This window comes from Amphiura filiformis, unplaced genomic scaffold, assembly GCF_039555335.1.
Source record: "Amphiura filiformis unplaced genomic scaffold, Afil_fr2py scaffold_67, whole genome shotgun sequence".
In the NCBI taxonomy this organism is placed as follows: domain Eukaryota; kingdom Metazoa; phylum Echinodermata; class Ophiuroidea; order Amphilepidida; family Amphiuridae; genus Amphiura; species Amphiura filiformis.
The window spans coordinates 62526-76815 of NW_027305531.1; the positions used below are offsets into that span (position 1 = coordinate 62526).

At 35.1% G+C, this 14290-nt stretch overlaps 1 protein-coding gene across 1 annotated transcript in view; it reads left to right on the top strand.

Moving 5' to 3' along the window:
- The first annotated feature begins 234 nt into the window (after nt 1–234).
- LOC140144622 (XK-related protein 6-like) overlaps nt 235–14290 on the top strand; it is a 29696-nt gene continuing 15640 nt past the window's right edge. The window contains exons 1-2 of the mRNA XM_072166437.1: nt 235–497; nt 5370–5536. Coding sequence (XP_072022538.1) covers nt 235–497; nt 5370–5536 — 430 coding nt within the window. The remainder of the gene's footprint in view (nt 498–5369; nt 5537–14290) is intronic.

Below are 14290 nucleotides of genomic sequence, written 5' to 3' on the forward strand. Positions count from 1 at the left end.
ACATGTGGAAGAACAATGACTTTTATATTGAACATGTTTTACCGTGTATAAATAAAGATATTATTATTATATGTATTATAACTACCAAATCGCAACAGTTTAAAATAGTTGCTAACCTTAAAGGGACAATATTTCTTATTTTTATGTTTATTTACACAGGTTCGACAGTGTGTTTAGTGAACTTATCATACGCGGAGGTGTTTTAATTTTGTCCTAAAGCCAGTAGCCATTACCATGAAGATTTCCTTTGGCCTACTTAAAGATCTCTTCACCCTTGGCTTATACCTCTTCGATGTTGTCTCAGACATTGTAGTAGGTGTGGTTTACATTATTGAGGGAGACACCTGGTGGGGAGGTCTCACATTGGCTTTTGCTGCAGTGACACTGGTAGTTACAAACGTCATTGGCGCCGCCTTGGCCTGGGGTGATGAAATTAAATCATCCTGGCAAATAGTATTTTGGGCATTTGCCATACTACAACTTGGAATGCTTTTTCTGTAAGTACATCCCCGTGGTTGCATTTTGCTATGACCTGTTCGTTCACAAAATATTCTAAAAATAGATATATCAAGCAAATCTGATATCAAGCAACAACGATTAGGCCTAATAAAGTAATCTAAGCAACTGTCTGGGGAAGGGAATGGCAAAACATGACCACAAATTGTCAGATTGGTGTTACTCTACAGAGTGTACAAAAAATCTAGTTGTGTATGTTTTTTACATTATTATGAAACATTTAACACATTTATTTTAATTACTAAGAATATAAACCTGTATTTCTTTACCTTAAAGACTCGGTCACCCACCTTTGCATAGTATTTTTGTTGGGCCTGAGAGCACATCAGACACACCAAATTGCATTCTGAATACAAGGAATGTCCTTCTGATATCATTTATATTTCTTGAAATTCGCGAATTTTATGGAAAATTATTAAAGTTATGGCTACTTTAATATTTGACATTTTTGGGTTAAAATTAGAAAAAAAATACCCCCCCCCCAAAAAAAAACAACAACCCATTTTCAACCTAAATATCTCAGTCCACGTCACTTTTCAGAATTCCAATCGCCAGCCGGTTAAGCAGAGGAGACTCTAACGGTGCAGTCCGGCGAGCACCTTTGTCCAAAACTGTTGCAAGGGACCTCAAGTAGCCACAAAGTACGTGGCCTCCCGGGCGTGGCCTCTCTACTATATGCATTTGTAAAGTGAATAGAAATGTTTACACACCGTGAAGGTTTTCCATTATTTTCGTTATTATATCCGTGTATATATATTATCTGTATGTGGACCCATATGGGGCTCAAAAACGTATTGCAAGTTGTGAGTTAAATTGGCCCCCGATGGGCCCAGCAGTTTGGATATTCGAAGCAAAAACATGTATCATAATGGCCCACCACGGAGGATAAAACTTTGCACGAGAGTATATGTATTATTTCCCCACTTGAACCCATATCTCCTAGACAGTCTGCCGCCTGGACAACCAATTCTTTAGAAATGCTTAGTCGCGCTAAAAGTCGATCGATACATGTAAAAATCAGCACAATTCAGAGATACACCTTTTTGCTATGAAATTAATTTTCTCGGTCAAATATAAAGCAATATTTTTTTTCTTCAGTAATGTCAGTTAAAAACTTGGTGCTTGAATATACATTTTTTAAAAATCCTGGTGTTAAAATTAAGCATCAAATTGTGTCTTTTAGTGTGATATTTTTGATTTTTATAGGCCTTGAATTCGCCTGCGAGCTTTTTACGGAATTCATGTTTTAGCGTCTCAAACTAACATAGTTTGCTAAAGAAAGATATTTCCCACCTCTGTAAAGCACATCGTGTGGGTCTATATGTTATAGTTTTGTCAGAATTTCCGTTTTTGTTTTACCCTTTTTACATTCATGGTCCGAAAATGTCAAACTAAGTAAAAGTAGGCAATGGTGAGTACTTTTATCTCGAGAGCAACCAGCTGAAATAGTCGATATTTCCTTTGTTGTTATCCAGGTCAATTTTTCATTGAAAGCAAATTGCCCGACCAGCGATTAAATCCCCAATTGGGTGTTCTGGTTAAACATGATCAGTAGGAGCGCTATAGGTCTGGGAATTTCTTTGCTATATTGAAGTTCTGGCAACACTATAGCCATGCCGGTATTCCTATTAAACCCAGGGATATCGATCCACAATGCTAGTACTAGCCTTTAGATTTCACGTGTTGATTTAGAAATTTTTCAGCCGACAGTGAAAGATGGTGAAATCAAAACGGAAATTCTGACAAAACTATGATATATAGCTCACGGTGATGTGCTTTAGAAAGTTGGGGAAAATCCTTCATTAGCGAACTATATTACTTTGAAAAGCTAAAAGGTTGATCCAAGAAAAAGCTCGCGGGCCGAGCTGAAGCCTATAAAAATCGAATATCTTACACTAAATGACTGAATTTCAGGCCTAAGTTTAACACCAGGATTTAAAAAAAAAATCAGTAAGCATTATAGTTTTTCCAGCCATTTACTGAAAAAATGAAAATTATTGCTTTTCATTTGGCTGAGAAAAATTTTTACACTGAAAAGGTGTAACTCAAAATTTGGCTCATTTCAACACCAATTTCGATCGTTTGTATTGCCTCATTAAATGACTGAGTGAGCCTTGCAGAACAAAAGAATCGGTTGTGCAGGTAGCTGACTGTAGACGCATATGCTCAGTTTATCCCTTACATACACTGTGTCTTGAATAGCTATTGTAGCCTACCAACCCTGTGGTCAAGAGGCTAGGAAATAATTCCTAGAAAATAATTCCTAATATCTCATACCTGGTTTGTATGCCTTTATCAAATCCTGCCCCACATGACAAGGACTATTTAGTCCATCTAATCTTGCATTGAGACAGTGGCAGTTAAGAATATTTTAGCCTTTATTCTAAATGCGTCTGCCATTGGTTCCAGCCACCACATGATGATTAATAGATTTTACTGATTGGTATGTAAGGTCAGTACAATTGTTTACCAAGTCATAAGGATAAGCATATCAATGCATATATACAAAAAACACTCGATAATTTCAGTCAACCGATTTACTGAGAACCCGGGCTGCCAATTTAAACTTAGTCTCTATTCCTAAACATGATAATTATGTTAAGAAACCAGTAACCTCCATGCTTCATAGAAATTAAATATATCTCTACCCAGTAATGCTTGCTTATAATTATTTTCTGTCAATAATTAGAGCTCTGATAATGACAAGTTCAGGTATTTGTCTCATTTGTCTGGTTTGTGAAAGTATAGGTATATTGAAAATAAGTGTCCATGTATGAAAAACTATGAGTAAACATCTTATCAAGGCCTTATCTGCATGGTAAAAATGAATATGTGATTGGACACTACGAATGAGCCGTAAACTCGGCAAATTGTATTCTGAGTTACAGTGTAAATTACACTGTAAAATGCGCGTGCAGGACGTATTCATAGGTATCTCAATGCGGTGCGACAAGTATCTTATCAAACACTGTTTAAACCAATCAATAATCCTATTGCTGAAAAGGATAATAAGCTTCTACCTATTTCTATAGAAATAGATCTTGTCTTTGTTTGCTTTGGCTAAATCCTGTTAAAGTGGTGGATAACAAAGCATTGTATTTTGTCTAGGTATGTATAACCAACAATTAACAATGAGAGGACATTCCTGAACCTCGTTGACTTGGGGATGATTTGAAATGACCGCCAATTATGACTGTTTGATATTTATTATTATATCATGATTACAGTGACTTTAGCCATGTGATAGGTTTTTACTATCACATGGCATGAAAAGAAACCATGTCATATCATGATATAAAACAAATATTACATGCCAATATTCGTGTAATAGTAAAAATATATCATTCGGTAAAATTTTGACTGATCTATTTCACTCGGCTACGCCTCGTGAAATAGAAAAGTCAAAATTTGACCTCATGATATATTTTGTACTATCACACTCATAGGCATGTAATATTTGTATACCAGAAAGGTGGAAAAAGATACACACGTAGAACCGAAGAAAGGGTACAATTTTGTTAAAGGAACAAAGTTCAACAAACCATAACCCCGCTTCTGGATATCGTTTGAAGTCAAATGATATACCATTTTAAAGCTTATGATTTATATTTTCTAAACACGAAATAAAACAAAATTGACCGGGGCCGAGTTTACGGCTGATTCGAGGTGTCCAATAACATATGATATAGTGATATTTGATTAGAAAGCTTATTTTGTGTGAAAGCTAGTACAAACCACAGGTTCCTTTTGCATACTGCATGTTTCTAGAATATCTTGATGGCAAGTAAAGCATCATTTAATGCATTATAGGTGCGATATAAGCTTAGAATTGTCAATATTAAAGTTCAGCAAAAGCTAAAAAATGCTTCCTGTAGGTGGTTTAAAAACCTAAATGCAAAATGAGATTTTTTAATAAAAAAAAATTTCCCAGAGTTAGAATGAAGATATCATTATGCCCCCTCAAATCACTTATTTATTGTCAAGTTAGTGCACAGTTACAGTAGGTTAGATATGCAAGTTGGAACAAATTACTATACACCTGATCCGAGAACTACGGTCTTTTTAAAGACTATTCTTGTTTATGTTTCTCAGTAATAGTCGGGTCAATTAAAATTGCAACTCTCTCTGATATAAATGCGATGTATTCTGCCTTGTTCGTTCATAATTTGTGCAAAAAACGTATTATACCTTTTTTCAATGATAGATATTCTTGCAGTCAGAAGAATTCAATATCGGCACTTCCTCACAACTTTACAAGTTACAATGTGAATTTGTGACACATTTATTTCTTAGCTTTTGCCGAAGTCGCTGACGACTGCGACTACAGAATCCATAACTTGAGTCTGAATCTATAGTTTGTAAATAAATGATATAAATAAACTTAAATTTCTATATAAATGTAAATAATTCGACGTTCTTACATGTAATGAACCGTTATAAGACCTGACCATAATAAAAAACGTTTTACCTTTAACACACTAATAGTCTAATATTGCATATTCCTAGTTAAGAATGCTCGACTGATAGGCTTGGTCCAATTTAGCCTTTTTTCACTAGATTTTCACAGCTTTGTGTTTAAATTGATTAAACTGGTAAAAAATCCACTGATTTCTTAAAGGTATTGATGATGATCTATTCTATTTTTGAATACTTATTATATAGGGTACGTAAATAACATTTTTCTTGCGACTTTGGCAAACTTTAAAAAAATATAAAACCTTGTTTTCGAAATATCATGAATGTAGGTGCTTGGAAGTTAAAAGTACATGTACTATCCTTTAATTTATCGATGAATGTGTTTGTTATGTATCTTTATTAAAGTAACTGGATGATCATTAATTGTTGCTAACCAGATTAATATACAAACTGCGTGAAAAGGTAAAGGAGAATAGTACTGACGATGGGATCAAGATTGATATCCTTTCGACACGTCTACTTGAAGCCTTTCTGGAATCTGCTCCACAGGTTGTTCTTCAGATGTATATCATGACACAAATGCCAAGTGTCAAATGGTTAACAGGTGAGTTTATGCATGATGACTTGTGACATGCTCAGTGATATGCTATTATCAGGCGGCGAATGGCATGATAGCGCCGGCAACTTGTGAAACCGCCCGGCCGTATGGCATTTTACATATACTCGGTTAGTTTTGTGGGGTTCATTATCGAACCCCAACGGTTTTAGCATGTATTTATATTATTTATTAACATAGGCCTATTTGTTTGTGATATTTCAAGCGTTTTAAAATTTCAAAATAATCCCATTCAATTACACGGTTGACGATGAAAATTTACTGAATTTAGAGAATGCAATGCGACCACCACCTGGCTATTATGTTACTCAACATAATAAATATCCGAGAAATGCGAATTTACCGGTAGCGGCTGAAATATGCAGGATGCTTAAATATGGGCATTTCTTATTAAACCTCACATTCCAACTATTTGGGAACTTATTTTTAAAAACCCGGGATCATCCAAGTAGCTCACTGCAGTCTGAAAGACAAGTATACGCAATGGGCTGAAAATAATTCTTAAAGGAGGATTTCGTGATCCTAGCATCCTCTTTCATTTTCAGTAGATATCCACGAAAAAACTTATTTCCAAAATTTCAGTTGATTCCGATTTTGCGTTTGCGAGTTATGCATGATTATGTGTATTACACTGCTCCATAGACAATGTGTTGTAATTTCGTTCTAGTGCACCAGAACGAAATTCAAATTTGGCGATATTTTTGCTGAACGAATTAATCTGCAAGAAATATTTGGTACATAAATATTATGTAGCCAGAGGTATCCAGTGGTGTAAAAATCTCAACTTTTTTTGAGTAATGTAGGGGGATGAGGCTGTGGATCACGAAAGGCCCCTTTAAGTTATTTATAAAAGAGAACGTCCGTTATCTGTGATGAAAAGCAAGCAAACAAATAAAATAGTTCCGGTTGACATGTTAATTGCTGGAATTTCATGAACACGGTGATAAATTTGATACCTGACTTGTTAGAATGAAAAAGAATCCAAATTGAACCTATTTAAAGGTGTTATCTTATAAGTAAATGTGAATAATTTAATACACGTTGTACAATTATGTGTCACTTAATGATTGTATTGAATTTTACTTATTCGTCAAGGAAATTTCTTAAGCTACTACAAGCGAAAATGGCCAATTGTGTAAGGTAGTCCTAAAAAAGCTTGGGCCACTTTCGTATCTTCGTGTAGCATAAGTGACTGAATTGTGTTGATTCATTAACTATCTGGTCGGTGCTCTTAAGGAAGTACTACACACATTGCATTTTTTTTTGCATTTTGTGAAGAAATGAGAAAAAAAATTGGACAAAGTAGTATGCAAAATGAAGGGGCAAATCTTCTCGTTCTATTGGTGGCATTGGTATTAATGTAGCTTACATGCTTTTACAGGTAGAAGCCAAAAGGTGGTACATCACCGATGTTTTACATTCACTTCATTTTGGAAAGCTTACTATCAACGGATTTCGTTAAAATTTTGGATACGTGTTGCTAACGCATTAGAGAAATAATGTTGATATGTAAAATGGGAATAAATGGTTCTTGATGACTTCATGAACTTGGTGATTTTCAGTGCTCCACACCTATCAACAAACGAACTGGTTAAAATGCTTGTATTTTCAATGTTGAGCTATATTTTGTATTTTTAACTAGCGACATTATTTCACTGAAACCTAATTAAGCCATTGGTAAAAAGTCTCCACAACTAAACTACAGTTATGTTGAAAAATAAACCCATTTCTCTTCATCTATACCATCAGATTAGGTAGTTTTTCATAAGGTTCAGTTTTGTGATTTTGGTACCAATTTTACCTAAATTTGTCCAATCCATTTCAACTAGACAATCTAAATTGTACTCACCATCTACATCCATTCCCAAGAAATGTTATTCTGTCCATCATAGCATTATATATCCAGTAAAGACAAACTAAACCAAATATCAAAATTGATGCCTCATTATAACTATGTTGATATATCACATGTTGTTCAAAATGGATGCCTAAATTTGACCTCAACCATGTGACCTATAATCTGACCTATGATGACCTATAGCTTTATAGAAATCTCTTTTCCAAACAAGATATTTTAGCAGGCCTGATTGAGCACAGTCTGAAGATGGTATAACAAAAGATACAATTTATTCTATTCAAGTACTACTTGAATAGAATAAATTATGTTTTGTTATGAGGCACACCATACTGAGTTACTATAATCCCATAGTAACAGGTAAACAAAAAAAAAGTATAGAGGGCAAACATTTTATACTAAAATGGTTTAAAAGCACTTTGTAGGTAGAGATATTTAATAAGTTCAGGACATGAGGTGATGAACATATTTATGTACTTCATAAATTTGCAAGAAAAAAAGAAGAGGGGTACGGGGTACTAATGAAAATCAGGGTATTACACCCCTTAAGATGATTAATTTTAAACAATGGAGCATTTGAAGTGGTATTTTAATTTATGATGTTCAATCATTCATTCATATTCATGTTGAAATATCATATTATTTGTTTACTGATGTCAATTAATTAAGGCGTGGGGTATGAGCGAACTTGAAGTACAGGTATCTGGAGAAGGGAAACAACGAGTTACCCCAAATCACAGCGGCCGGTAGTGACTGGGCCGCCGAGTGCTAATATATATTTATTTTTGAAGGTTCGTGTTTGTTTAAAATTTTGGGGCGTTTTTCCAAAATTTGATATTTTTGGTGATATTTCAAAAAAGCGACATGCCAAAGACAAATCTTTTTGCACATACTTTGTTATTGCTAATACAACTCTTTTCTGCATACCTATGTTACAATTCGTTTTGATGATTTAGTAATATTATAAATTTTGTGACTGCATTTTGGCGTTTTCGATGCGATTTTAGGCTTACCGTGATTTAACGTTGATATCTGGTCTTGCTCCTTTTATAATTTTACTTTGATCGTCGGCTTTTGTAAATAACAGAATGTAGATTGGCTCTGAATAAGTATCGTAGTCCTCTCGGTGGGGTTTTTCATGATATAATTAGTTTGTATTTGCATGTAACAACCCAAAATGTACCTCTGAATTCAGGGTTCAAGGCTGTTTTCGTAATAGCCCTGGACTCAAACAAGTGCACGAGTGGCGACTATGGTTTTATACTTCCCGCATTGATGATTACGTCAACGCCTAATAATATACTTCTTTGTATATGTTGACTGTAGCTGGTATACAAAGAAATGACCATTTGGTTAGTATGACTTCAGAGGGCGCAACACTAAATCACTCCGCATTTTATGTAACAACGAAATTCGGCTAATACAGTCCATAGTGAATATGAGATTGTAGCGACCATATCTACCGACATGTTCACTTTAAATCACTCAAAATCGGCTCATATGAATTCGACAAGTGACTTTAATGATAACATGCAGATAAAAACTGGACAATTGATCTCAAAAGTAATTCTCTGTGGCGGATTAAGAGAAACCCGATTTTGAAATGTGAGTGGTGAGTTTAGTATATTTTTAGCTCTTTTTTTGCACCGCAAATTAGCGAAAAAAGTCAATGGTCATCGATATATGCCGACAAAAGTTTTGGAATCTAGAGAAACAGAGCTTTAATTTGATACCAAATTTATTTTGCCAAGTATTGCAGGGACGCCAGAAATGGCGCTTGAAGTAGGCCGAAATCACACGTTATCCTATGGGGCGCTGAATTAGTGCTGCGCCCTCTTGTAACGGCCGTCATTATGAACGCGTTCGATCCTTTTACATTCTTCGCGTAAAATAAGAGACGCGCTTCACAAAATGTGTTCTATTTCCATCATGATGATAAACAAAGATTACAAAAAGTCATCCTCATGAAAAATTATTGGAAAAAAACACTTTATTGGCCAAGTAGGCGCCTTCAAAATCTAGAAATGCGTCCAAAAATCCTCAAAAAGGCTCATAAATGGATTTTAAGGTATTGTTAATCTGCATGAAGCCGTTTTGCTGAATATTCAGTAGGCCTACGCTAAAAGATCGCAATTGTTACCACTGGAACGGGGGGGGTATTTATACTTGAGACTCAGTAATAAATGATTTCCAAAAGAAAATGGCAACACTGATAATCTAGAAAAGAAATTAATCTTGGCTCAAAGACGTGCTCAAATTGTCGTCTGTCAATAATGTTTGTGAGTTTTGTATAAACTTTCGCATATTGGAGGAAAAGTCGAAATATTCGATTTTCGGCATTTCGGCACTGATCTTTAAAACATCATTTCTCTTGAACGGAATGTCGCAGAGACATGAAATCTTCGGTGTTGAGCTTCAAATGTTCTCTAGTTTACTTAATGAGTAATAAATGTGGATTTTGAAAACTTTTAACACCTTGTAACGGCCGTCATTATGAACGCGTTCCTTTTACATTCTTCGCGTAAAATAAGAGACGCGCTTCACAAAATGTGTTCTATTTCCATCATGATGATAAACAAAGATTACAAAAAGTCATCCTCATGAAAAATTATTGGAAAAAACACTTTATTGGCCAAGTAGGCGCCTTCAAAGTCTAGAAATGCGTCCAAAAATCCTCAAAAAGGCTCATAAATGGATTATAAGGTATTGTTAATCTGCATGAAGCCGTTTTGCTGAATATTCCGTAGGCCTACGCAAAAAGATCGCAATTGTTACCACTGGAACGGGGGGGGGGGGGTATTTATACTTGAGACTCAGTAATAAATGATTTCCAAAAGAAAATGGCAACACTGATAATCTAGAAAAGAAATTAATCTTGGTTCAAAGACGTGCTCAAATTGTCGTCTGTCACTAATGTTGTGAGTTTTGTATAAACTTTCGCATATTGGAGGAAAAGTCGAAATATTCGATATTCGGCATTTCGGCACTGATCTTTAAAACATCATTTCTCTTGAACGGAATGTCGCAGAGACATGAAATCTTCGGTGTTGAGCTTCAAATGTTCTCTAGTTTACTTAATGAGTAATAAATGTGGAATTTGAAAACTTTTAACACCTTATAAGAGGGCGCAACACTAAATCACTCCGCATTTTATGTAACAACGAAATTCGGCTAATATAGTCCATAGTGAATATGAGATTGTAGCGACCATATCTACCGACATGTTCACTTTAAATCACTCAAAATCGGCTCATATGAATTCGACAAGTGACTTTAATGATAACATGCAGATAAAAACTGGACAATTGATCTCAAAAGTAATTCTCTGTGGCGGATTAAGAGAAAACCCTATTTTGATATGTGAGTGGTGAGTTCAGTATATTATTCGCTCTTTTTTTTGCACCGCAAAATTAGCGAAAAAAAGTCAATGGTCATCGATATATGCCGACAAAAGTTTTGGAATCTAGAGAAACAGAGCTTTAATTTGATACCAAATTTATTTTGCCAAGTATTGCAGGGACGCCAGAAATGGCGCTTGAAGTAGGCCGAAATCACACGTTATCCTATGGGGCGCTGAATTAGTGCTGCGCCCCCTTCAGGGATAGACCCTACCCTTTGTGCGCCTTTCTATTCTGCAGAATCTTTGCCCGCAGACATGTGCCCATGTCATGTGCCAATATTGCGTAACATTAAAGGTTAATATATTTCTTTGACATTGATTAGGCTGTGTAATTCTGTGGCCTAGCGGTCTAAGGCGTTGTGATGTCTTAGTTGCTATCTAGCGTCGCTTTTTCGAAACCGTGCGTCTATCACATTTCTCATGCTGCTTTATTTTTCCAGCCTAGGGCCTAGAAAAACTAATTTATAATAGGGATGACCAATGAACCATCAACTTGATTAGAACACTCCCATAGACATGCAGGGAGCTTAACTCACGGTTGCTTGATGGGATCATTTATTAGATTTTCAAACAAAACATCATGTATAACCAAATTTTAGGCTTAAACAGCGAAAAGTGATATCGTGCTAATGTATACAGGTGCTTTTGAGTCGTTCTTAACTTTAATTTCCCCTCTTTTACAAAAGTATTCACTTTTATAGTATTTTTTTAAAGCTTTTTCGGATATAAAATGTATCTATTAATGGCAAAATTGGTGGCGCTATTTAGTTACTGGAAATTACCCTTTCAAGCTTTTATTACAAATATTTACTTTTATTGTTTGATAAAATATGTTTATAAAATTCCCTTGTTGCTTGTTTCACCTATTCCAGCTGTTTTAATGGCAGTATGAATCACCTAACCCTTGGAAATAAAGAAATATGATTTAGGATAAATAGCGCCATCTATAGTTTGCATTTAGTTAATAATGAAGCCAATTCTACATACATCAAACAGCCGTGAACTGTGCACTGCTTGCACAGACATTTCTAAATTGAGCTCATTCTTTTATTTTTCATAATTTTTCTGTAAAAATTAGAGATGTTAATGCCAATTATGTTTTGTAACTATCCTGCAAATTACAGCATCATAACTTATTTGGTTTTTCTGTAAGTGTGAGTCAAAATTGGTCCATCGCCACAGTGCGCTTAATTGCCAGTGGCCCAGTGCAGCACTGCTCAGAATGGCACAAAATATTCAGATGAATAAGATCAGGTGAACACCTTGACCTACTGAGCTGTAATTTGGCAGAGTTGTCGTTATTACCTCTATCATGCCCTCTGTAAAAAGGTTAAAAAAATGGACAAGTAGATCTCGAGTTAAAAATTAAATACCATCTTCCCTTTGGAATTTCCAAACACCTTTCGAATCATGTTAAATAGACACCTTTCTGAACATAAATGTGAAGTTTCGTGCTCATTTGTTGTATTATTCACCTGATCTCAACCCTAAACATTTTCTTATATTTATACCATCTGCGCTGACTTGCTGCTATACACGCACAGGAGCCGTACTTTTAAAATACGCGCCAAATCAATAATGAGTCTTTCACTCCATTGTTAAAGTACTGTGCTCCCTGTAGCATATGGAGTGACCAGGCCCTGGAGTGTGATGGTTTTGTAGCACATGACAGTATTCATTCAAGCCTATCAAGGTCAGTTATTAGCCACTTGCTGAATGGCTGGGCATTATCAGCTATCAAAGAGATACCTTATGCTGCTGCCAATCACAATAGAGGTTAAACATTTTGTTAAAACCCCAGAAGTGATATCAGGACAAGGCTGTGCATGTTGGTACTTGATTATTTGGATTCCTATGTTGAAAATCCCTTGTAGTACATTAGTATTTTTCGTTATGTGTAGTGTATATTGTTGTGGAAAAAAAGTTCACCTGGACTTTTGATTTTGTGCCACTTTGGCCATTATGGATGATTTTTGGCAAATATTTTCTAAAAGCATGATTTCAGTGCCTCGGTTTGAAGAAATACTTAATGCTATTGACTAGTAAAGTGCCATTTCATAAGAAACCCTTTGATACTTTCACAATATGCTTGTTTCATGTTTGCATATATATTAAAATAAAGAAATATAAAAGGTAAATATATGCTTATAACAATTTTGCTCACATTGCTATATTTAGACTTTGTCAATTTATTTCGTTCCAGACCGGTCAGAATGGGAAACTTTGAAAATTCATAATTCGAAAAGTTTTTGACCGATTTTGACCATTTAAACACCAAAATACTTCTGTTGATGAGTTCTTTCCAGAAAACAATCTTTTGTAGCAATAGGGGCAACATGAAATTATGATGGTCATCCCTATTTATAATTTCTATTTGTATTAACTAATTTTTTATTTATTTATTTATTTATTTATTTATTTATTTATTTATTTATTTATTTATTTATTTATTTATTTATTTATTTATTTATTTATTTACTTATTTTTATTTATTTTTTTTTTATTTATATTTTTTATTTATTTATTTATTTATTTATTTTTATTTTTATTTATTTATTTAAAAATTAGCTCGGGGTTAACAGCTTTCCATTTGGTGATATCTGAACTGAAATCTGTATCGAAATTATCTGTCCAACTTGTACCAATCCTTCCTGAGCTGAGCGCCTTCAATTCCTTGACGACTAATATCAACAGCGCCCGCCCTGCAACTGCAGCCGAAATTCTTGAAGTGTAGGACCGGTCATTATAGCAACATGTAACCCGGTAGTCGAACAGATGGTTTATAATCATCTTTAAATCTTTGAGTAAGACACCCAATGCCACTTGAAGATCCATTGCTTGCTTTTGCACAGGACTTTGTTGCCTGTCAGTAAAGCTGACAAGGACTTCTTCAACTTCGGCGAGGAAATTGTAGCATGTCAGATACTGATTATGCAGCCAAATCCTCGTCAATAGGGATATTGTAGTGTGACTTTACAATGCGAATGTCTGTGCACTCTCGTACTACCTGTTTGGCTACTCTTTGGATGCTACTGCCTATAACAGTTTCATTAAAACTTCACCTTTCACGTTCGTTAAAGTTGCAACGGAATACGATAATTGTTTGGAGTTTTTCATTGAGTCACCTACGATCAGCACGAGTTAATGTGATTACCAAATGTGTGCAGCATTCCTGATACAATTCAGCAGGTTTCCAAATGCGACTCTTATCACCAGATAGGACATCTACAGCATGTTTTAGGATCAGTTGCATCTTCTTCAGATGCTGCAACATCACAGCGTATATTGCTTTTGTCACTAAAAAGTAAAAAATACAGTTTGTTTGCTTGTTTTATTTCTGCTTTAACCTGGAACACTCACTGAATTGAAAACACAATCATCTGTTCTTCCTTGTGGCACAGGATCTCTGTGATGCTGAATTCCCATCGCATGAAGATCACTCACAGATACTTCTAAACGTTCTCTGATTTCATTTGCCTAGCTATCA